Source organism: Gopherus flavomarginatus, chromosome 7, assembly GCF_025201925.1.
Source record: "Gopherus flavomarginatus isolate rGopFla2 chromosome 7, rGopFla2.mat.asm, whole genome shotgun sequence".
Classification (NCBI taxonomy): Eukaryota; Metazoa; Chordata; order Testudines; family Testudinidae; genus Gopherus; species Gopherus flavomarginatus.
In genome coordinates, this window is record NC_066623.1 from 104,506,793 (window position 1) to 104,531,987 (window position 25,195).

The 25,195-nt window shown below is 41.6% G+C and overlaps 1 protein-coding gene across 2 annotated transcripts in view; it reads left to right on the forward strand.

Moving 5' to 3' along the window:
* The first annotated feature begins 413 nt into the window (after positions 1-413).
* GLIS1 (GLIS family zinc finger 1) overlaps positions 414-25,195 on the forward strand; it is a 287,616-nt gene continuing 262,834 nt past the window's right edge. Inside the window, exon 1 of one of the 2 annotated variants that reach the window (XM_050962313.1) lies at positions 414-1,047. In XM_050962313.1, the coding sequence (XP_050818270.1) occupies positions 513-1,047 (535 nt within the window). In that variant the 5' untranslated portion in view covers positions 414-512. The remainder of the gene's footprint in view (positions 1,048-25,195) is intronic. The other variant, XM_050962311.1, reaches the window with a different exon arrangement.

The following is a 25,195-nucleotide window of genomic DNA, read 5'->3' on the forward strand; positions in this document are numbered from 1 at the left end:
GGGCTGGTGCCACCCCCTGGCGGGCTCTGCCTGGCAGAGGAGCGGAGCCCTGGCGAGCCGCACTGACCCGCGGGCAGCGGCTTAGCACGTCGTGACAGTCGGGAGCTCAGAAACACGCTGCAGAAACAGCCTTGTTTGCATGAAAACCACAGCGCTTGTCTGGGCGGTTGCTGCTTGAACGGAACCAGCCTGAACAAATCAAAGTTTTTCTTTTCCTTTCCCCGAAATGACCGAAGGGACCAGCAGTGTCACGGGGAAAAAACCAACCCACCAACCAAACCTAGGAGCAGTTTTAAAAGCTAAACTCCCCGCTCTCTCCCTAGCAGCCCCAAAGCCTTGAAAAGTGCCTTTCCATCCCTGTATTTATGCTCGTGTATGGGGAGAAAGTCCTGGCGTACCTTTCTGTTACAATAATACAGGGGTTGTTTGACTAAACATCAGGAAACATCGCCCTGAGATTGTATTCATTAACCCTTTCGGGTTTCCAGATTTGCAGTAGCCTCTTCTTTTAAATGACCCACTGGCTAAAATACATGAAGGTACCTGATGTTAGACCACAAGCTTGTAGGGTGTTTTTACCTGTTGTTTCCATTGCTTTAAGAGTTAAAGAGGGTCAGCTTCCATTCCATTTGACATTCCTTGTGCTGTTTTGTGTAGGAGATAAGCAAGGATCCTTCCAGCAGAGGGACACAAATATGCACTATGAGGTTGGAGAGTTTCAGAAACCCAGTACCAGTGCAGCCTTCTTTGAAGCGATTGATAAATGCCAAGTAGTGCCTATGAAGGAACTGCCACAAGTGACTTGTTCCAACACTAGTAAAGCTTTTTTGAATTCTCAGATGTCTTTTAAAATAACTGTCAACAACAGCAGCGACAGTACAGAACCGCAGCAAAGTCCACATGAAATGTCAGTGCCACTGTTAGATCTCATCCCCAAAAGACCAAGCATATTTGAGAGGCTTCCAATCCTTCAGCGGACACAGGAGTTCCGATGTCCTAAAGGCTCCAAAGAGTATTTCCAGCAGCAGAAACATCAAAGCATGAAGGGTGAGTTATAAAATGCATGAACCGAACAAACAAACAAACAAAATCCAACACAAATTCATCTGTATCAACCTTTTTCTTTCTGGTCTTCAGGATATTTTCTGAAATGTTTATATAACACTGCAAATTTTTTTTCTTTCCACCTTCTAAATGCAAGATAATGTAAACCAGACTTTGTCTGCAGATGGACTGCACAAGAGTTCTTGATACGTTTCAAGAAAATCTTGAGACCAGTATCCTCTTTAATTTCCTTGAGCAGCCTCTCCTCAGTTTTGGAAAACACACAGGGGATGGTCATATAAGCTGGGTCTGGTCCCTGGGATGAACTCACTGGGCTAGGTCGTCTTATTGCACTCTGTTCTTGTGGCTTAAGGTAAATGCCTAGTTTTATTAAATTGTTTCACTGTAATTGTTTGAATTTTTATGTTAGACATTGAGAAGGTGTGATTAACATGTATGTAAGCAGGGAGTCCTCAGACCCAGGATTCCTAATATCTGACAGGGATTGTATAAAATCAATTTTTTTTTTAGTTTAGAAATGCATCTTTTCATTTATCGTTCTTAAGGAAGTTAATAACTAATGGCATTACATTTGGTTGGAAGTTGGTTATTTAAACCTGTCCACCTTCTGCTATTTGATTGTGTTAGCTTATCAAGGTTCAATTTTAAAATATTCCACTCTCTAGATAATGGCTAGAGATACAGATCTGGTTTACGAGACAATACAAGCACCTCATCCATGTTATAATACCACATATCTAGACAGATGTGCATAGATTATTAGAGCAAAGGCAGTCTTTTCTATAATGTTCACAAGGTGATTTCTCTTTGTATAAAAACCTACGGAAATGTCCTCAATCTAGCTGATGTAAGATACTTCCCACTAGGAATTGCATCTATTTCTTTCCTTTCTATTGAAAAGTAAAGTAGACTGTTCACATACGGACTTGAAATGTTGTCTTTTGTGAGCTTTAACGTAGGGTAATGGGGCTGGCCACTATATTATTGTTCTGATTATAAATAACCTTTATGTTCTCTAGAGCATCTGAATTCCCCTTCAGATTAAAGATTTTCCCAAGTTCAACAAAGGTGAAATTTGTGTCTACTGCACACAGCTGAAATATGTGGGATTTGCAACTTTGTTTGGGGATGGGGGGAGTGCACACAGGAGGAAGTGCACAGAGCTCTAGCACAGCTATGCTGAAGTTCCTACTACAGGCTGTGGAAAGGACTGCATCCTGCCAGTTCGTTCCCCCCCCCCCCCTTTTCTGCCTGATTTGTCACCAGGCACACCTTTGCTGCTTTCTCATTTTGCCTTAAAGCCCACCCATGTGTTGGCACCCAGCGGGCTGGTGTGGAACTTACTTCTGAGGGGCTCTGAGTCCCCATATGGTTTCCCCACAACCCCCTATCCCCACTTTAGAATAACAGAAGTTCCACTGTGTGTTGGAGTCCCTGCAGCAGAAAGAAGTGGGTCTGAGGAGAGGGACACACATTCGTCTTAACTGATCACACTATCTTCCCTTTCCTCTCCAGTCATCACTGGAGTTTATTCCTTTTTGTAAAGCTTCCAGTTTCTCCGTTTAGGGCCCAAGCCTACAGATGCTTAAGCATGTAAGTAATCTGTACTACCCAAGTGAGCAAAATTATCCACATTTGGGATGGGGGTCTTTGCCATGTCCACCTGCTGCATAATGCTGGCATACTGGATTTTTCCAATCTGAGTGGTTCAGCTACGCTGTTGGTTAAGACTTTATAGCATAGACCAGAAGCTGGGAATAGGGGAAATGAAATGTTGTTGTGATAGATTCTCATTGTTCTGGAGTGTCCCTGACTCCAGTGAGCCTTAGTAGAGTGTCTGTTTCTTCCGACAAACTGCAGTGTGCATTCATTCATCTCAGTCAAATGGAAACTGAAGCAACAGATTGTAAGTAATCTTCATGTTCTCTAAAGCTGCAGCGTTGTCCTTCTGATTAAAGATGTACAGCTTGTGAAGGGATAGCAACTGCACACACACAGTTGTGCATTTTTCAAGTTCTCTTACTGTGAGCCTCACTCTCTTCCAGTAATAATATTGACATTTCTAAAGCACCCACCAGATGCTTCATAAGCAGGGAGATTGCAGTGCTACTACACCAACAATTGCCTGCTAATAACAAGAGCCACCTTATAAAATTAGATTATAGAATAATCAAATAATATACTAAATTGCAATTTAAAAAAAAGCCAAATGATGGCAATCTGTAAGCATCCAGACTTTGCCAATAGCCCTGCAAATAGGCTAAAGGTTATAGGAAAAGACAGGTGTATGTGGACGTAATGTAAGAAATAACCAAGAAATCAGAATGATTTCAAATGTACCCTGCAAAGGTTTTCAAGGGAGGAACTAGTGACAGCTTTATTTCAGACCATCACACAGTGGGTCTTCTGCACTTCAGTACTGCGTGTGGAATAACTCCCTCTTCAGTCTGGGTTAGATTACAGAATACGCCTCCTGGTTTAGGTTTATCCCTTTTTGAAGGGTGGGAGCAGGGGGGAAGGACCCTCTTAACGTGAGCGTAAACCATTTTTATAGTTGTCTGTAAACATTTTGCCAAATGTGGCTTTAATTTTTTTTGTTTAAAAAAAAAAAAAAAAGATACTGCCCCATTAACAGCTTTGAGGCAATTGCAATGAGAAGGAGCAGCCTGTTGCAATGTGCTCTATATCATTCCTCTGCTGTTGCGCGGTACTAAGTCTTGATGCTGCAAACACTTTCCATACCTGAACAGCTAGTCTAATTGAACTCAGAGCAACTGGTCATGTGAGTAAAGTTACTCAGGTGTGTAAGTGTTTGCAGCCTGGGGCTGTCTATATTTCAGCAAAAATGCAGACTTTTTTTTGAAAAAAAAGAGCTTCAAATTTGTCCCTTTCTGGCAATGATTTTTATTTTAAATGTGACATTTTGCCCAACCTCTCTTTCGGTGTGATTGGCTGTGCTACATGCTGAGCCCTCCTTGTTTTACCTCTGATCTCAGTGAATTGCAAGCTGTAGTATTTGCACCCAAACACTGTTCCCTTAGAGGCACTTGTGGTCCACTGGGCATAGAATAATTGTAATAAAAGGTATGACTTACTTTACAATATTTTCCCGGGGTTATGTGGTTTTGTGGTATTTAATTTACTTAAATGCTATAATATGTGATTTGCAGGGTAGCATGGGGCAAAATAATAACTAGTTACACAAAAAATACTTGAGGTTTGGGTAAGGAAGAAAAATTGCGACAAAGTACATCCAAATCCTGTCCAATATGTCTTTAAAAAACCCAGTTAAAGCAATTTTGATCATTACAATGAAATGCTCTTTTTTGCAGATTCATGTGATTATATTGGATTCATGAGTCATCTGTGTTAACTCGTCCTGTCCTTTGTGCCATTAGGGAAAATACTCCCAACTGCACAAACCTTTTCAGGAGCCACTTCAGACAGTTACTTAAATTAAGAAACAATAAAGTAGTTTAGTCTTCAGTATTTGGTCACTTCTTTGATGAGGGTCATAATTATATGATTATTCATGTAGAGCCACAGATTAACATAATGTTCTATGCTAGCAAACTGGCATGTAAAAAAGAAAGGGGCCAGTACTTGCAATACTTTACCCGTATAAGTAATCTGATGACTACCGTGGGGCTATTTTTCCTGGATAATTAAAGATTTGCAGGACTGGGACAAAAGGCATAAGGTGGTGCAATATAACTAACCCAGTTATTATACAGTATATTAGATATACTGATTATTCTTATTGGGCCTGATCCTGTAACCCTTCCTCATATGAATGATTGTCATTTACCCAAATAGTCCCATTGAAGAGAATGAGATTACTTGCATGATTGAGAATTACGCATCTGAGTTTGGTGGGTTGCAGTTTTCGTCCCATTTTGAATGACAATTTCCATGTTTACTCAATTTCATATACAGTACACAGGGGTTGTTCTTTGTCACTTCATTCTGATTCCTATAGAAACCCAGCCCACTTAGCATTTTGGGGAGCATCATAGTTTTGAATAATCTCTTACAATTAAATCTTATAGATGTTCTCTTTTTTTTGTTTGGGTTTTTTTAATGTGAATAATGCATAATATAACATAACTCTCCTAATTTTTATTTATTTTATTTTTTATTTTATTCCCACCTTCCTGGAAAAAAGGGGAGAAACTGCATCTGAAATCACATTTGCTTTTGGTCATTTTAGTAAATCTTATTTTTTTTCTCAAATTAGCTAAAACTGTTATACGTTTCCAAAAGAGAAAATAAGTTTTCAGTTATTTTCTGCGGAAGGAAATTCCTTTGTGGTTTGTGTTTTGAGAATGGAAGTCACTGAATCGAATGTGCCCCTCTCATAGATTTCTAAATGCTATTGCACCGTTTTAAAAAAAAGATGGATCTAATTGCATCCAGTATTTAGGATTGCATTTTTTATCTAGAGATGCTTAATGAAACACAGAATAATTGGCAAATAAAAAACAAAAGAACTAACTACCAATACGTTACATAAAGGCATACCGCATCTATAATATAAAAGCATAGAGCTTTCTACTTTAGAAATAAATGAGCTGTTAGAAAGATGATAGTAGTAGATGTCATTTAGCAATTATATATGATAATGAGATATAATTATTTCAATCAGAAAAAAATGAACCTGATAATTAAAATGATACATTTTATAACCTCTTGTGTTCTACTTGAAGGATGGATTTAAATGATTACTTTACTTTACTTTATTATGGCTTTAAAATTTTATATTGACACATGGAATGAAAACTAGGTTTACAATGTATTTTGTTAAATGGGGTGAGAGGAAAATTATTGTATTTTATTGTAAACTAAAAGACAGTTAAATTAGGACTTCAATTCTGAAAATACGAGTTACTTTGCTCTTTTGAGTCATCCTATTGACCTAATACTCAAACTGTTCTAAATTACTCAATTCTTAAATAGATCTAAATGGCTGTTCCCATTTTAGGGTCCAATCCTGCAAACACCTGCACGCAAGGTGTGTGCTGAATGATTTTTAGTAGATTTAAAACCATGCTATAGAACTGTTGAAAGATTATGTTTGTAAAACTGCTGAGCTTGGAAAGAAATGTGCATGTAGATGTCTTTTGCAAGAACACACAAGCTGACTTTATGCATATGCAGTCATAAGGGGGCTCTGAATAAACTCTGACAGTTATTCCATAGGCTGAGAGAATACTTAAAACTATTAAATGCATCCCTCTTTGACAAATTCAGATAGGAAATAAAGTGTAAATTTTAAGAATGCAGGTAATTAACCATTGGAACAATTTACCCAGAGTTATGGTGAATTCTCTATGACTTATAATTTTTAAATCAAGATTGGATGTTTTTGTAAAAGTTATGCTGTAGGAATTATTTTGGGAATGCTATGGCCGGTGTTATGCAGAAGGTCAGGCTAGATGATCACAATGGTGCCTTCTGGCTTGGAAACTATGAATAGTACTTTTCTTCTACAGAAAGATTCACTTCCTTAACAATGAGCAAAGATGTGCAGTAGGTTGCTATTTAATTGTATAGGGTGAAATTGTATAGGGCTCCATTGAAGTCAATGGAAGGTTTGCTATTGACTTTGATGGGGGTCAGTATTGCAGCCATAATCATATTGTAGATATACCCTATGCTGTCAGGCGTGCTGAACAAGTATCAGCCCTTACATTAAATATGTCAGTAAACTTGGAAGTGAAATAATCAGGAGAATGTGTCTCTGGCAGATTTAGGATATTGTAGGTTAACTTCCATGTTTGATCAACATTACGATTACAAAATAAATATTGTAGAAATGTGAATATACCTCTGTTTTAGAGCTTGTTTGAAACATGTTTAAAGATGCTGACTGGGCAATTAGAGGGGGATTATGGATGCAAACTGCTGTATTTCATACTCCAGGTTTCTATCAGTACATGTCAACAGACCAGAGAAGTCACGCAATCCGGCAATCGTTTCACAGTGTACGGTAACTCCTTTTAATATAGGGCTAGTTTGTTTACTTTATTTGTCAGCCTCAAAACTTTATTTCCCAGTACACTGATGCAACTTATAAATACAAAAAAAAAAAAAAAGCTTGGCTCAAAAGCAGGGGTGGTGTTTGCTAATTCTCATACAGTGTAATCTTACCCTAGAAATCTGAAAACAAGAGCAAAGATGTGTTTCTGAATATGACACAGCTGTTACCTCATATCCCGAAAATCCTGAACATTGGAATAAAGTGGACAAAATGACTGGTTGAAGCACTAAAATAAAAGGAATAATTTTCAATGTGGCATGTTAAAATCAAAGACCATTTCATCTAAATTCAATTCCAATTCTACCTTTCAGTTTTAACTTTGAAGAATAGTTGCCAAGATTTTTTTTTTTTTCTCCACTGTACTTTCAGGCCTTCAGTATGTGAAACCCCAGAGGGTATCTCCTGCTTTCTGTTTGCAGAATCCATGCTTCACTGATAACCTGGCACAAGGATTTTTTTTTTCTTTAGTATAGTTAATTTAGGTTTATGAAATGATTATTCATCACTGGTAATTATTGGGAAAAGTGAGTTGCCAGAGCTGCTATAGGAAATAGACCCACATTCTGACTTTTTTAGCTTTTCAAATTCTGCCTTTTAGAAGTTGGGAATTGCAAGAACTTACATATTCAGATCTTCAAAAGTGATGATCTAGTTGTCTGTCTCTCCTTTAGGTCATTGCATTTGTGTAAATATAATGTGAAGTATGTTTGGCCTTTTGTTTCACAGTGCTTGAATGTTTTTTTGATGCTTTACACAGTTAACTAATAAAAAACATTGTAATAGAATAAATCTCATTGGCTTTGTCTTAAGGGTGAGCTAATGCAAAGCATTTCAAATAGCATTGGAGTCTTGTATTCAAGGTTTTTCCGGTGAAGGAGGAGGAAGGATTTGTGGGTATGAGAATACATCAGTCTTTCTGGAATAAGGAGAATGCAAATATGTTTTATTGTGTGGTGGTTTGCGTTTTTTGTGCACATTTAACCAAAGGAGAAAATGGTTCTAAGTAGACATAATCAAATACTATAAAACACTTTTTAATACAGATCTCAATTGTTATTTTAAGTTTTTAAGGGGCTAGAGATTTAGTTTATTTTGGAACATTGCTGAACTGTATGAAATGTGTCTCTGGGGGACCAGGTATTTTAATACCTAGTAGAAGTTTGCATAACAGTAGATGATGTATTTAGCCTGCCTTCCAACGCTGTAAATAAATTACACATGTTGCTTTAGACAGAGATCATCCAATGTGTAAATCAGAGGCTAATTTTTTTAAATTAAGTAATATTTCGTAACTGAGATTTTTTTTTAAAAGATAAGAGTTAGATTATATACGACGATACTCGAGCCAAGTAACTTCCCAGCATGACATGGAAGGCCTTAGGTTATTTTAAATATGTGCCAGTGATTTGTTGCTTTTTGATAATTTTATTTGGTTAAGTAGCTTAAATACTGAAGTCAACAACCCCCGAGGCAAAGAAAGATAATACACTTAGAATTCTATCTTAAAAATGAAATTTGATAGCTTCCACTTCTTAAGTCTATCTAACTCTCAGTGCAGTAAAAGGAAAATAGCAGTAAATGTATTAATTTAATTATGTACTTTTTCTTATTTGCGTGTATAACATAACATGCACTTTAGATAAGAAACAAAATAGTTTGAAACAAAAGAAACAAAATGCTGTTAAATACTTCATGGTTAACACAACCCCAATTCCTTTATAATAAGTTTAAATATTAATTCTGTGGAATGTCAAATGCCTAAAGCTAGACATTAGTGATCTGCAGTTTCAAATATCTAGGAGTAGGTTTATGAAACAGGATATTTAACTGGGAGAGATGACTAGCACATTTCAGAATTATCGGGGCACAGACAACAGCGCAGGATGATTTTTTTATTTTATTTTATTTTTTTTAAGAAGTCATAAAATGAAGAAAATTGTTTTAGGTGCACAGGACTTGAAGAGTTTAGATTTAATTATTAATGTGGAAGAATAGCAGTGATTTCTTATGCATTTAATTTCTAGATCTGCTTGTTTTGATTTCTTCTCCTGCCCCTCTCTAGAGCAGCTGGCTTTAATTTAACCTGAATCCCACACCGAGGGCAAATGATCAGTCACTCGCTTACAATTACTGTATGTAGAGCTCTTCACTGGAACATCTCCGAAGAGGGGTACTACACGAAAAAGAGCATCAAATGGGACTGGAATAATGTTTGAGGAAGGCAGCGCTCTGGTTCAAAAGGCCTCAGTTCACCACAAAACAGATCTCTCCACTTATCCTTCCATGTGCAAATCCTGCTCTTTCCCCATCTGTATCTGGCAAGGTGGGGTGGGGCACAGGGAATATTTTCTGTGAGTAAAAAAGAAATTTCCATTTTATTTACCAGTGTTTTCCTTGAAAGGATTTCCAGCATGGGATTTTCATAAACACTCAGGCCTGGTCTACACTACAGAGTTAGGTCGACGTAAACTTACATTGACCTAACTCTTTAAACGTCTACACTAAAATGTAGCTGTCACCGTGTTACCCACTACACTGATTTAATAACTCCACTTCCGCAAGAGGCTTAGCGCTTAGGACCATGTAGTTAGGTTGATGCAGTGTCAGTGCAGACACTTCATTGCTTACATCGACTGTTACTGGCTTTCAGAAGCCGTCCCACAATGCCTCACACTGACAGTTAAATTGGTGCAAGCGCTCCTGGTGAGGATGCACACTGCTGGCACAAGGAGCGTAGTATGGACATGCAAAAGCGATTTAATTATGGCGGCTATACGTCAACGTAACTTAGGTCGACTTAATTTTGTAGCGTAGACTTGCCTTCCGTGTTGGCCTAACTGTTCCCATTTAAAGGCAATTTTACCACTGACTTCAATGGGAGCAGAGTTGGACCAGCTCTGAGTGCTTTTGAAAATTCCTCCCATATTCTCTTGAGAAACAGAGATCACAGTATACGGCCCAGTCCTGCTCCTATGTTCACTTTAGTGGCAGCAGAAGCAGGTCTGTATTGGGACTCTGGAGTAAGGCAATCAGCAACTCCATGTTAAGCATTTTATTTCCTGGTTGGGCCTCACATGGTCCTCTCAGGCCTTTACTTCTGTGGATTGCATGCTGCTAGAAGAGCCTATGCACAATAAATTCAATCTGCAGTCGATACGTGGACCTAGTGAGACCCAGAGCTGGGGAAGAGTCAGTGAAGGGGGAGATGGGACAAGGGTCATGTCAGATGAAGTCAACTAGGCCAGAGTAAATAGATACCATAGTAGAGGAGGATTAAGGGGGCCTGGGTTCTATCCCAGCCTCTGTCACTGAGTTGCTGGAGGACCTTGAGTAAGTCTATGTACGCCCATCCCCGTTTCTCCATCTGTAAGATGGGGATAATGGCACTTGCCCTCCTTTGTAGAGTGGTTTGAGATCTAGATGAAAAATGCTAGGTGAGTGCAAAGGATTATCTACTATCATTATCCAAAATGTTTCCAGGAAGGCGAGAACTCCTGGTCAGACACCCTGCTTGTGCTTCCTGGTACCACCCATCCAGCTCACTGCAGGAAGGAAGCTGAGGGGTAAAGGACATTCCTCAGGTCTAGTTCAATGCCCAGTAGTAGTTCAAGTTGTTAGAAATGGAGTTATAAAGAATTATTGCAAAGTGGATTTAAAATGGAGCTGGCCAGTGGAGTATTCTTCTTGTGCAGGGGAATTCTGCCCTCAGGGAAAGTTGGCAGCATTGAATCCACTCCACCATCCCCTATATCCACTCCCCCGTCTCCTAAAGGGTCAGGGGAGGTCCATCACACCTCAGCTCTGCTGGTGTAAGGTCCCCGAAGGACTGTATGCATGTGGTGTAATTCAAAGTATGCCTCTGCAGCTCTAACGTGCACTGAAGCTGGACAGTTTGGGATGAGAGAGCTGCTATCAGCTCCCTGATGACCCCATCGCTTAATCTGAGCAAGGTTTGAATGCAGCTGATAATCTGTTCTACTTGTTTCCTAAAGAAAACACAGCTCTAATAATCTCTTTACCTAGATTCTTACACCACCTTGATTGCTGTAGTGTCAGTCCTCAGATTTGATCTACATTTAGTCAACAGCTCAGAGGGACTGATTCCACTTTTCCTGACTTTTGTAAATCTGGAGTAATTCCATTGATTTTCAATGCAGTACTCCAGATTTACATCAGAAGTCAGTGAAATTACAGTCGTGTAAGTGATCAAGCCCAGAGGATCTAATCTGCAAAAGTTCTTTTTGTAAGTATAGAATGAAATTAGCTTGAACTGAGCAAATGATTTGCAGCATATAATTTATCTGAGAATGTTACCTTTTTTTTTCCTTCTGCAAACTGTCAACAAGCAGCTCATGGTTTTGTCTTGAAAGTGAGTTACTTGAAAATAATTGCTGAATCATTTTCTGGCCTATGGAGCTGTCGTAGAGCAAATTCTGAAATTCAGGTTATATTGGTTGGTTTTGATTGAACACATTAATCACATGATTCTTCCTCTCTTTAATGCATGCAGTCATGGAGCTCTTACACTGAGGTTACTTGTGTGAGATTGCTAGTTCAGAAATCATTCTTTCTGGATATTTACTTAAAATGTGCTGTTTCCACAAATATTTTTGCTAATGTCTATTTTCGCTAGATGAGTCACAGAAAGCAAACATAAAGGGGCACAAACCTGGAAAGCTGATGCAAAGCTATTCATGAACAGTGTTTTGAAATATTAACTCAGCTCTAAAATAAGATGAAAGATGCAGCCTCAAGCATTGTAATCCCAGCACTCTGAAGGCTCAGTGTTGCCTCTCTGCAGATTAAGAGCCTTACTTTGGGAAAGTCAAGCTAAGAAAGTCTTGGGAATGTATTAGAACAGGATTTTGCAGACATTTGTGTATAAGGAAATATGACCTACTGCTTCACTGTGACCCAGCATGACTTTCTCAGGATGGGAGTAATGTGCTTTAGGGATCTTTACTTTCTGGAGGTGGGGAGTGTTAATTTTTATAGCGGAGTTCTGTACCAAGTGCTGGAGGAGTTGCTGGGGGACCCACAAACCAAGAACACAAGTGGTTCAGCCATTACTGGAAGCGATAAAGGTGATTTTATAAATGGTGTAGAGGCTTCACAGTAGACGGATTTTGCTGAGATGTCAGGGAGACAGCTTCACAGTCTCAATAATACAAGACTTGAGAAAACTTGCCATGAAAAATAACTCCCAGTTTATAATCAGCTTGGATTCAGGGAAAACTGAATCATGGTACCAACTACCAGTGCTTAATTTGTGCTAGGGCAGAGCCCTGGCACATCAGGCTTGCCACATCAGTCATGAATGTAACAAATTGCTCGAGCCCTGGCACCTAATTGCTTGAGCCTCAGCACCTCTTTCATAACAAATGAAGCCCTGCTAACTACCATCAAAGAAAACAACAAGAGAAGTTAGATGAGACCTCCACCGTTTGAATCAACCTACAAATGCAATCTTAGCTTGTTGGGTAAACTAGTTGTACTTTAAATGTAGATACTAGAAGGACTGTCATGTGATCCACCAAAGTGTTTCAGGCTCTGCAGCACAAAGAAAATACTATGTACATTGAGTAGCCACAAATTCTTCTGATGCACTATCCCTCTGCTGCTATCAATCTAGGCTTCCGATGCACCCGTCACCGTGGAGCATGACAATGGATTTTCTATGCCGATGTTGAGTATTTTAGTAAATGAGCCAGATTTCCAGTGCCTTCTATCTTCTCCCTGCTGGCTTCTCCTGAAGAAACTCTTTTCTCATTACCTTCTTCCTGCCATTCCCTTTCTCTGTTCTGCTACCTCATGGTATTAGGAGGAGCCCTCAAAACCCTTCAGTATCCCAGTCTGCTACTATCTGACTCAGTTAACAAATGTCAGTGACACCTCTTTCTCCCTTTTAAATGCGGTGTATGCACAAGGATATTGGAGGACATGATCATATCTGTTTGTCAAGAAAACTCTGAGAAGGTCCACAATAGAAAAGAGACAGAAAAAAGTGACCGGAAAGTAGGAGTGGGAGAGCCAGCAATGAACAGCTGGGCATGGGGATTATTGATCTTATGTACAAAACAGTTGTAAGCTGTTTTATGGCTTTCTGAAGACAAGCCTTTGTTAACCCAGGATTGCTTCTTGAGGTAGAAAATGCCAGGCATTGTTCTGAAGAAGGCAACAGCCTCACTGATATTTAATTAGGCTAGGATTGGAATTATTATTCTTTGAGAGCATTCCATCTTCCAAATATTAAGAAAAACTGGCAGCACAGAAGTGCTCTAGTACCACTGCACTGTGTGACTTATTCATGTCTCTGAGCTTCTAGATGAAACACAGACAGCCCCTGGTGATGGTAAATCACACAGAAGCTTTGCATCAATGAAACCACTGAAGAAGGTTTTTCAGCAGAATAGTCAAGATTTAACAAGGCAGCTATTTGCCAATGTGTAGAAGAATCGAAAGGATGATATGAGCAGCACTTGCACTGCAATAAGAAGGAAGGAATCTAAAAATAGATCAAGCAATGTATGATTTAGAAAAGGAAGTGAACATGTGCATGGGTGCAGGCAGTATAGAAAGCGGTGCATGAGTGATGAAACCAAGTGCGAATTGCTTTAGTAATGTGCTACATCGAGAGAATTAGGGTGATTCAAAAAAGGTGGATGGTAGAAGCTATATGCATTCAGCAATGTCACCAGCACTCTCTTTTGAGACCTGATGTTGGCAGGAGACCACCATCAGCTAGTTCCACCAGAAAGTGCGTACACTGCTGCTGCAATAAAGCTCCAGCAACACAGCACCTTAGAATTCCCCATCCTGTCTCTCTCAAGGAGAAGCAGCACTGCTATCTAAGGACATTCCTTGCAACTTTTCATGAGGCTTCCCCTGGTACAGGAGACTGTGCCATGGCCATTCCTATATCAACTTCTCTGGGGCTGCCCAAACACCAGCACTCTGCAACAGCTCTTGGTTTACTTTCTACAAGCTCTTATAACTTCCCACCACATCTCACAGCTCTTCTCTCGCCGTCTGTTGTTCAGGGCCTTTTCCCACAGTCACTGTGCAAGAGGCTCTTTTCTTAGGGGAGTTACAGCTCTTCCATTGTCTCATAGCTGTCTCCATTACAGTGAGCCATACCCTGTATTCTATATTCAGGCAAAACTTCAGTGAAACTCTGTCAGCAAAGAGTTAACGGATGGAAATGGAATCCGTACCATTCAACATTGTGCCATGCAGAATAGGTCTAATCATACAGAACTGCTATAGTTTTTTGACAAGATCACAGGAGTGGTAGATAAGGATAACTGTGCTGATATGTTATATTTGGACATCTGTAAGGAATTTGGCTTAGTGCCACATGACTTTCTGGCATTATACAAAATCAGTGTGGCACATATTGAGTGGATTAAAAGCTGGCTTATGAATCAATATCAAGACCTAGATGTGTATGGGGAATTATCAAGCAGCTGTGGTGTTTCTTGTGGGATTCTGCAGGGATCAGTTCTTGGCCCAAAGCCATTCAGTATTTTTATCAATGATATAGAAGAAAGTAGAAAATCATAGCTGATAAAGTTTGCACGTGTCCACACAGTTAGTGGGATGGTAAATAATAATGAGAAAAGACCACTGATACAATGTGATCTGGATCACTTGATTAGCTGTGAGCGGTCAAACAATGTGCATGATCTTTAATTAGGAGGGAGAATGCAGGCTGTACTTGTTGGATGGGAGACTGTGTTCTGGAAAGCAGTGACTCTGAAAAGGACTCGAGGATCATTGTAGATAACCAGCTAACCCTGAGTTCCCAGTATGATGCTGTGGAGGAAAGGAGTACCGTGATACTTGGATGAATTATTGGGAATAAGGAGATGATGATAGCTCTGTATGCAGCATTGGTGAGACTTCTGCTGGAATACTGTGTCCGGGTCTGGTGTTTACACTTTAAAAAGGATTTTAAAAATTGGAGAAGGTTCTGAGAAGAGCTGCAAGATCAATTTGTGGTCAAAGAAACCTGCCTTACAATAAGAGATTCAAGGAGCTAATTTGTAGAGAAGGTTAAGAGTCAGTTTAATAACTGTCTGGAAGTGTGTATCCAGGAAGAAGATATCTGATACTTGAGGGCTTTCATTTATCAAAAGCATAACTAGATCTAATAGCTGGAAAATGAAGCCCGCAAAGTCCAAACTGGAAATGAGACACATTTTTGACTGTAAAGGAACTAACCACTGGCACAGTTTACCAAAGGATGTGGTAAATTCTCCATCATTTACAGATTTAAATTTACAGATTTAAATAAAGATTGGATGTCTTTCTGAAAGATATGATCTAGTTCAACCACAAATCATTGTGTTCAATGCAGGAATTGCTAGGTGAAATGCAGTGTTACGCAGGAGGCCAGACTGGGTGGTCATAATGGTCCCTTCTGGATAATCTAGGATGTCAGTGTTGCAGAATTTGACCAATTAAGATGCTCCAGCTTCAGTAACTCAACTAGAGATTAGGGGTATATTACAGGAATGGGTGGATGAAGTTCTGTGGCCTGCAGTGTGCATGAGGTCAGACTAGATGATCATGATGGTCCCTTCTTACCTTAAAGTCCTATGAGTCTGATTCTGGAGTTGAACTGACTTCTCGGGTTCCAGAGAACTAGATAAAGTGTTCTCCCAGAACTGGATGAACTGTTCTAAATAAACTCATAGTTACTTTCATTTTGCAGAGCAAGCCCTCTTGTAAGAGGGATCACTTCATGGGTCCTTCCCGTCTGCTTTCTCTGGCCAAACTCACTTCTGAAGTCAAAGGAGCTCTGCACATATTCAAGACTTTGCCCGTGTGAATCCGGTTGCAGATTCAGGGTCTAATTTTAGTCATGAGTGATGGTGACAAAGTGTAGGGCAAGGATGGGCTCAGGAGGTTGTGGTTTCACCACTAAGATCACACTGTTGCTCATTATAGGAATGTGTGCATCTTGACGATTCTGTTAGAATAATTACAAATTAATTACTATTTTGCTACATAAATATTTCTAACAATTACTTGTAACCTGTCCTCCAAGGCGCCTTCTTGTATAGGTGACCGAGCCTCCATGCTGGTTTCTTCCTGGGCCTCTCTCTTACGCAGATGCTGCCAGGAATCCCTACCAGCACCAGATTTTGTGCAGTAGTTTTGTGATGTGGCTCACTGTCCACCAGAGACTGAGCTGAGATCAATTAAAACATCAAGCTAGTGTTGAAGCATGAACATATTGGAGAAAGACACAGTTTTATCCTCTCATTGCCCCCCTTACCAGAATATCAATACTTTTCATCTGTCTCTTCCCTTTCTGTGCTTTCAGAAACTAACATACAAGCCCTTCTTCCCAGCCCAGAGATGGTGACACACTAACACAGTTATTACAGCAAACATGGCCCTTTCTCTGGTATGATGTTTTCTTTCTGTGGGGAGACTGAAATACTAACTCACAAATAATATCTTTAGAAGTCTTATTAGTCACACATTTTTAAGACATTCCAAAATCATACCACACTCCTTCTGAGCTTGTCTGTTGCTACCAATGATTCAAAGTTTGAAAACTCTCCTTTAGGTTTGATTTACATTTTGGTCCTAGGCACTTGTTATTCCTGGCACATGCAAATTCAGTTTCATTAAAGAAAAATCTGTTTTACAGCCATACGGCTCAGATCTGCTGCCCTTCTAATAATTGATGACTGGTTTCCTTATTTCCTGCATTGTAGAAAAATAAGGACCTTGTTAGGCCCAAATAAGCCTGTATAAAGTCACAGTGTGAAACAGTGGATTGAGGGTGTGCAGAACAGCCATGGGCAGACTTTACAACATCAAGCCGCAGTTGGTGGAGGCAGCCAAGGGAACTGACTGACACAAATTCAACTCAGATTTGGGTGAGCTCTTTAGCTCCCTGATCTTAGATTTATGTCAGTGACACTTTTTCTTCCTGCTGGTGCCTAGCCCAGGCACAGATCTGTTTCTGTCCATGTACTTAGCTGCTCTGAGTGCTCTGCGGTGTTGCCGTTGTGCCCCACCGCTTGCTGTTATGCTACCGAACGTTTATATTTACTGTGTCTGCTTTCTTGCTCCAACAGGCCAAGTGTATGCTTTGGAATAAAGGGCCTGCCATTGCGAGTGCTATAGACTGAGAGTAAATACTTTCAGAATATCTACAAGTGGACAAATTAATATCAATCTGAACTGTCATCACAGTTTTTTTTGGGTGATATCAGTGATTTGTATTTTTGTGCTGGGCAAATGACCGGCCTTTGGTGCCTGCCAAGTGGGTCTTTAAGATGTGCAACTCAGTTTTCAGACTGGGGTCTGCCTTTCCTGTCAGAATCTGTGCTTGTATTTTTATAAGGTCACCAGTGAAATCTGATAAAACCCACATACATTCATTGAAAACAGTCCATCATTTTTAGTGAGTTGTAATGATGTTCAGGTAGGTGGCATCAGAAGCGGCAGCCCATAAGATGCCCACAGCCCCTCATCAGCACCACTCAACAGGCCTTCTGACGTAGGTAATTCTGGGTTAGAGAATTACTAGGTTCAAAAAATAATTAAAACAGCAGCATCATAAAGAAGGTTGGTTCTGAATATTTTGCCCATTTGACCAGAACCCTCCTTGAACTGCATTGCTTTTAGACACAGTAACTGAGTGAAGTCATTTAAAGACTTGATTCTCAGCAGTGCTAAGCAGTTGAAGTCAGCAGGAACTACAGCGCCTCGGAAAGTCAGGCCTTTAAATTCTCTCAACTGAATCCTTTGGCATTTAATGGTACATAGTTCAGGCTTTTTGTGATCCTCCTTTTATGGCACGCGTGCATGGTCAACCTGTGGCACTTCTTCACACGATGCACACTCAACCTGTGGAACTCTTTGCCAGAGGATGTGAAGGCCAAGACTATAACAAGGTTCAGAAAAGAACTAGATAAATTCATGGAGGATAGGTCCATCAGTGGCTATTAGCTAGGATGGACAGGAATGGTGTCCCTAGCCTCTGTTTGCCAGAAGCTGGAAATGGGCAACAGGGAATGGATCACTTGATGATTACCTGTTCTGTTCATTCCCTCTGGGGCACTTGGTGCCGGCCACTGTTGGAAAACAGGATACTGGGCTAGATGGACCTTTGGTCTGACCCAGTATGGCTGTTCTTATGGCATTGTGTGTGTGTGTGTGTGTTGCGATGTTATTATTTAATTCCTTTCACCCTGAGATGCAGCATACAATGCAACTCCTTTCCAGGCAGACAGTTGCCTTGAACACTACGCCAGGTCATAATCCGCTGCTCTGCCAAGAAGTCAGGACCTCTCAGAGTAAAGTTAGGACTGGGGTGAGAGAGCTGCTCAAAGAAAATGCACCACGTTTATTAATTCTACACTTTCAAGGCCTAAAACTTTCACACAGGGACTTTGCTAGAGGAGGAACAAAAATGACCTCCTTGCTCCAAAAATCCAGCAAAACCGTGAGGTTTTGTCAGTTTCCCTAGCTTTCCCACAGCTCTAGTAGCAGAGATCCATTGGCTCCATGCCAGCTGATAGCAGCAGAGTCAGCATAGGATGCGTTAGATAGAGGGTCTAGGGGACTTAGAAATTCTGTAGCTCTGTAGTCATGCAGTACTGATGAGTGGGCCAGAAAAGCATCGTAAACTCTTGAGGCTAGAAAGTGAAGTGTGATATTTATGGGGTCTAGCTGCAGCTGTGATTACCAATCACAGTTGTTAGAAGTGATTTCCCACTCCAGACAGCAGGGTCATGGCGCTGGTCTTTAGCGAGGTTTGGTCTGTGGCATCTGAGCATGGAGCTAGGAACTCTGGAATTCTCCCTGAAACGGACACTCTGCATGGCATTGGTCAGCGAGGTGACCTCTCGACTGCAATTTTCTCACTATATACAATGTGAGTAATAATACCTGCCTTGCGGGGGGTGAAGTGCAGTATAGCATCTAAGCATTACTGTGGAAGACATTAGGCTGTGGAAATTGAGTTAATCTGCCTCACTGAGCGACCCTAATGCTGGCGTAGTGACAGTGGGGGGATCTCCAGGTCAGGAGAGCCTATGGTGCTGTTGCTTCCTTTTGGCATTGTTGGTACCAGAGGCGGGCCCAGCACTGAAGAAGCATGATGCCCTAGGGAAGAGTTTTGTAAAGCATGTGGCAGTAGTGAGGGAGGGGACACTCGCTGAGGGACACTGGGTAGCTCTTCTTCCCCCTTTCCCCCGGGAGTGTCCAGCATTCATTGGCCAGCTGGGGGTGGGGGGTACTGATTGATCAGCAGTCCCCAACTCCCTGGATTTAACCAGCAGTGGGGGCCATGTGGAGATTTCCAGCTCCGTTTCAGCCTCCCTACCCTATCCACCCAAACTAGGGATGAGAACCCAGCCTGACAGATGCTGCAGATCTGCCGATAGCCTGTTTAGGGGGCCAGGAAGGAATTTGTTTTCCATGGGCCAATTGGTGGAAGACTAGGGCGTTTTTTTTTTGTTTGTTTTTGCCTTCCCCACAGCACCTTCAAGCCACAGTGGGTTAAGTAGGAATGTGCAGCCCTTGTAGGGACTCGCTCACAAGGGGTGAGTGAAAAAAGAGCACTACATCCATAGGCACATGGAGACATCATGGGTGCATGTGGCACACCCTTGCCCAAGTTGGTGGCTGAAGCCGTAGTGTGGAATTGGTGTGATTGGGGCGGGGAGAAGGGACTGTTGGGAACCTTCGGGTGGGGAAAGGGGAGTAGGAATTGGAGAAAGTGGCACCCCCTAGACGCCATGCACTTCGGCCAGGAATATGCAAGACCTATCTGGACGAGGTGAAAGAGATTATAGAGGAAAAATCAGAGAAATATTTGTTTGAGGGGGAAAAATAAAAGCATTTTATTTTCTTTGAAAAACTTAATCCATTCAAAGGGGTTTCCCCCCCACCCCTTCAATATTTATTAATCAGAATAACACCTTGTATTTCTACAGCATCTCTGTCAATGTGAAAAATCCTAAAGCACTTTATATACTATAGGTTTGATGCTTCAACACCTGTCCAGAAATGCTGAGCAGTTCTCAGCTGCTGCTGACGTCAGTGGGAGCTGGGGACCTTGCAGGATTGACCCCCATGTGCCAAACTCTGAAATGCAGATGGTGCCAGATGGCATCCACACACGCGGCCCAGCGAGGTGGGGGAGGGTATCCTCAGTCAGTACAAACCCCTGATCTTATCTTCGACAAGCAGACAGGACTTTGAGAGCCTGATGCTAAGCCTCTAAAATCACTGTCTGTTTTTCCGTTTACTTCAGTGGCCTTGGGATCAAGCCTTTAGTTTTCATGGGCCCTGAACCAAGACCCCAGATCCAAACACTCCTGAACACTGAAGAAGTTTGACTCTGGAATGAACTTTGTTGTTTGATTTGCTGTAGCTTTTGAGGTCTTACCCTCAAAATCCTGCACAATAAACAGCAAAGCACACAGCTTATGTACGTGGGAAGGAGGAGGGCCTGAGCTGGCTTGCTGGAATTCAGAGCTGTGCTGTCAGAGTCTCCATATACAACCTAGGATGACCAGACAGCAAGTATGAAAAATCGGGACAGGGGTTGGGTGATGGGGGTAATAGAAGCCTATATAACAAAAAGACCCAGAAATCGGGACTGTCACTCTAAAATCAGGACATCTGGTCACCCTATGCCAACCTGATGCTCAGATTCACTAACCTATTCAGTGGCTGTGCTGGATACTAAAATGCAGAGATCTCTTGCATGGCATTGGGACTTGTTAGCAGTCAGCAGCAGCAATTCCAGCCAGTGCACAAGTCAAGGTGGTTAATTTCCCGCCCTCCTTTTAATAACTGAACACAACGGCTTTGGGTTATGAGGGGTTTTATAGCAGAGTTCCATGGTGGAGGAAACTGGTTTTCATTGTGCAGTTCCTGATATCGGTTTCAGCCCAGGAACAGTGATGTTATTTAACAGGTGCCTTAAAGGCATAGTGCTTATTTAATCACCATCTACATATCAACATTATGTAAATTGGAATTGCTTAGGTACGCAATTAATTGTGAACATTTTAAACATTTTTGAAGGCATAAGACAATACCTGAGTTCCCATTTTAAGACTATCCAGGTCAAAGGACACACATGTTTTTATTTTCTTATTTGAGGTATAATGTGTTCAAGGCAGATTTATGGCACAACCTTTGTTTATTGACTTGTACTTTTCCGCATGAAACTAATGGAACATGACAGATGATATTTATGAGGCATGTGTTTCTGATTAAATCATGTTGGACATTACAACCTGATAAAAGAGCAAATTTTAGAGGGCAGAGTAATAGAAAAGGAGGCAGCATTGATTGGGAAGTTTGCACAGAACAAGACACAATGCTCTTAGACTGAATATTTATAGGCAAAATATGTGGTTATAAAACTCTAGAAGCTGAATTGAAAAGGGCTAATAAGCTTTTGCTGTGTGAAAAGTTTGATTTTGTTTTTCCTCACTTTCCTTGCAATAGGTCATGGCATGCCACTGGTTTTCAAGAAGAGCTCCTCAATGGGAAATTCTGCTAAAAACTGGTGGCCTGGTATGTTCTGATAGTTTGACAAGTGTCTATTGCTCTGAGTGTGTGCAGTATTTTAAGCAGCAAAGGACAGTAAAGGAAACACTCTAAATTCTGCTTACACTGGTGCGGCTTGACGTTTTCCCACCTCACTGAACAGGGCTTTGCACAGGATTCCCCCATTAGCATTAATGGGAATCACCCGGTGTAATGTCATGTGCATCAGGATTGTAATGTGCCCCATAGCATTTCCTGCACAGATCAGTTAAAGGATTTTGGAAATATAAGAAGTGGAAACAGCACTGAGTTGGTTTTTACTATTATTGAATATTAAGTCTAAAGGGAAAGCAGATACCCACATTCTGCTTTCAGTTACGCTGGTGTAAATCTGGAATAATTTGATTGATTTCAGTCAGACTGGTGTAACTGAGAACAGAATTTGGCCTGGGGCTGCATTGCAGCATTTACACTGCTGACCTTTGGGCCCTTGTGGCTGAATCTGCAGAAGCCTGGATCCTTCAGAACTCTGCATCTTAAGTGATCTGGAGACATGACTGCATACGCATAGGGAGATGACTTTCAGTTCACCGCATGGTTTTTATTTTTTTAACCTCTGATCAGTTTAGCTGCTTTTATATCAGCACATACTGTAAGTATAAGAAAAAGGTTAAATACACTATTTTCAGTGACTAAATGCAGGCCTGTACTGATGCATAGACTTCCCTTCCAGTTACCTTTTCATCTTAAATACTTGGCTTGTGTCACAGTAAAGGCTATGTTTTTCTTGCCATGGATGTAGCATCCATTCTGTGTGTTAAAGCCAGAATACTAAAAGTGTGTTTTAAAGTGAATACACATGTAATGTGATTGTAGGTTTAAAATATCTGAGTGAATGGAATGCTTAAATATCCTCTACCTATAGAAGATATACAAATTCCATGCTGACTCACGAGGTGGTGTCACTTAGATGACTGATGTTAGTGGATCAAAAAATGGATGTGAAGTGATAAAATAGTCTAAGAACATGACGTTTCACCTTTGGGTTATGCCAGAACATCCAGGTGAAGAGCCAGAACCTCAGCTGGAGGATACATCAGCTAAAGATGAGGCCCTCAAAATTCAAAGGGGCCATGGGCCACATGTAGCCCAAGGGCCTTCTCCTGCTCCTGTTGAAATCAATAGCAAAAATCTCTGGGTCAGGCTCCAGTTGAAGCTTAACATCAGACATTGATGTCCAAACTCTGAATACTGTAAATGGACTCTCACAAATAGCCATTTTCCCTATTGCCAACAGGTTCTGCTCTGTGGAAGTTGGAACACTGCAGTTCCACGAGTCCAAACCAGGGAATGGGCGTGATCCCAAGTCGAGTGAAGTCCAGTGGAAAGATTCCTAGTGGATTCAGTGGGCTTTGGATCAGGCCCCTCATAGAAAACATGCAGACAGTAGTTTAGGGAACAAGGTTGGTTTTTTTTGTTTTTTTTTTTTAATAAATATATACTCTGTCCTCCTACTCTGCATTATGACTTTCAGGATATGGTTCTACAGCAGGAATTAAATTGGGTGTAGGGAATCTGAAGCACGGATATTCTTCCAAATTCCACCCACAGACCAAGCCCTACTCGCTTGAAATACCATAATGAGACATTGCTCATGTTAGATTGTGCAGCTCTTCATAATACAATCTTCCTTGTAACAACTCAGGAAACAAGCCATTGTAGAGTTCTGTGAAAATCTCTGCTCAATGTGCTGTAGCGGCCAGAACAGCAAACAAGATATCAGGAGTATGAAAACAGAATAGAAAATAGTACTGGAAATATTCTAATGCCATTGCATAAATATTCATATTCCATTGCATAAATTATCCGCACCTGGGATAATTATGTTCAGTCCTGGTCTCCCCATCTCAAAAGCATTTAGCAGAAATGAGAAGGGCTTCAGAGTCTGGTGCCAAAACTGATCAGAGGCATAGAAAGACATAGCAGAGACAGAAGAGAATGGGACTATTTAGTTTGCAGATTAAACAAATGTAAGGGGTCATGACAGAGGTGTACACAATAACAAATGGCAGAGAGAAGGTAAGGAACAGAGGTTTGGACAATGCAACCCAGTGTAAAACACAGAGTAGGATTGTTTCCAAATGGACTCAACTCTGAATTCTAAGACTACGACCAGGTGAAATGATGCATGTGCAACAACAAAGCACAGGCATTAGTGTTGATGCTCTAGTGGTTACAACTTTGGATCATCTTAGCAGGACTTTTTCAGCATTTTTTTTTTTTTTTTTTTGCATAGGCCCAACAAGGCCTGCAGCACATTTGGATGTTGAGGAAGCACCACCCTTGTTCCCCACCAACCCCCACCCTGGCCCTCTGGACCTTGTTATAGGCCTCCTGCTCCCCTCCTCCAGCTGCCCCCACTGTAGACCTTGAGCCAGCTGCATGATCTGCAGCCAGCTTGCCTCTGAACTGCGCCTAGGAAACAACTGTCCATGCTCGTGTTCCATACCCTTCATTTCCTCACCCTTGTGTCCAGCCCCAGCACCAAGTAGCAGGACCTCCTACCATGTGTGGAGAGTGAGAAGCCCCAGTGGGCCAGTCTGTGTTCCACCCTGGTCCCCCAGCTCACTGGGGTTATTGGTTGACGGCTCCTTCATGGAGCTGTGAGCACAGGCATGTACCTGGCATGGCTCACCCCCCTTCCCAACACTTGCCCCTTCTATGGCATGAGGGAGACTTGGTGCCTCGAGTGCGCCAGGTTGCAGCCCCCTTTCCGCCTGCTCCAGAACCTTCTCCTTAGATTCTGGCTGCACTTTTCCCCACACCTCCTGATGTCTGCACATTCTACCCGTGGCCCCACAAAGTTGCAAGACCTCATCAGTCTCCTCCTGACATTGACCAAGGTGACCGTCCACCACACTAAGAGGAGGATGCTGGATGTGGAAGTGCTCTGCGATTGTGAGGCATATTTCCACTCCTCCCTCAGATCATGTATCTGTGCAGAGTTCCTCTGGGCCGTGTCTGCTGGCTCCCTGGATGACTTCGAGTAGCAGTGGAGGCTGTCTGGGGTTCTCTGTTCAGTGTCCCCTTCTGGTTTCCTGGTTTTGACCCTGTGACCTCACTCCGATTCCTGTTTATCATTTGTTGCCCTCTGAACTCTTTTGACATCTGGGTCCAGTGACTTCTCCCCTTATGCTGGGGGTGGGGTCTTTATATGTGGGTAGGCTTGTGCCCGCCCATCCCTGGAGGTTCAGTAAGTGCACTGAGGACAGCCTCAGGAGTGGGGAGGAAAGGCAGCTGGCTATAAAGAAGGTGCCTGCTCCTTTACCCACAGCGACAGGAACGTGTATAGTGGGTGGGTTGGACTGGACCAGTCTGGAGGAGGCTGCTTTCCTCATCTCCACTACACCTCTGTCTGAGCCTCCTGTCTGTCACCATCCCACTGAGGGCCTGACCCAAGCTTGGGTCCCCCTGCCTTACTCTGACCTAGGCTTGGCCTTGACACAGAATAATCAGGGCTCTGAATAGCGGTTTCTTCCTTTCTTTTTTGCTGAT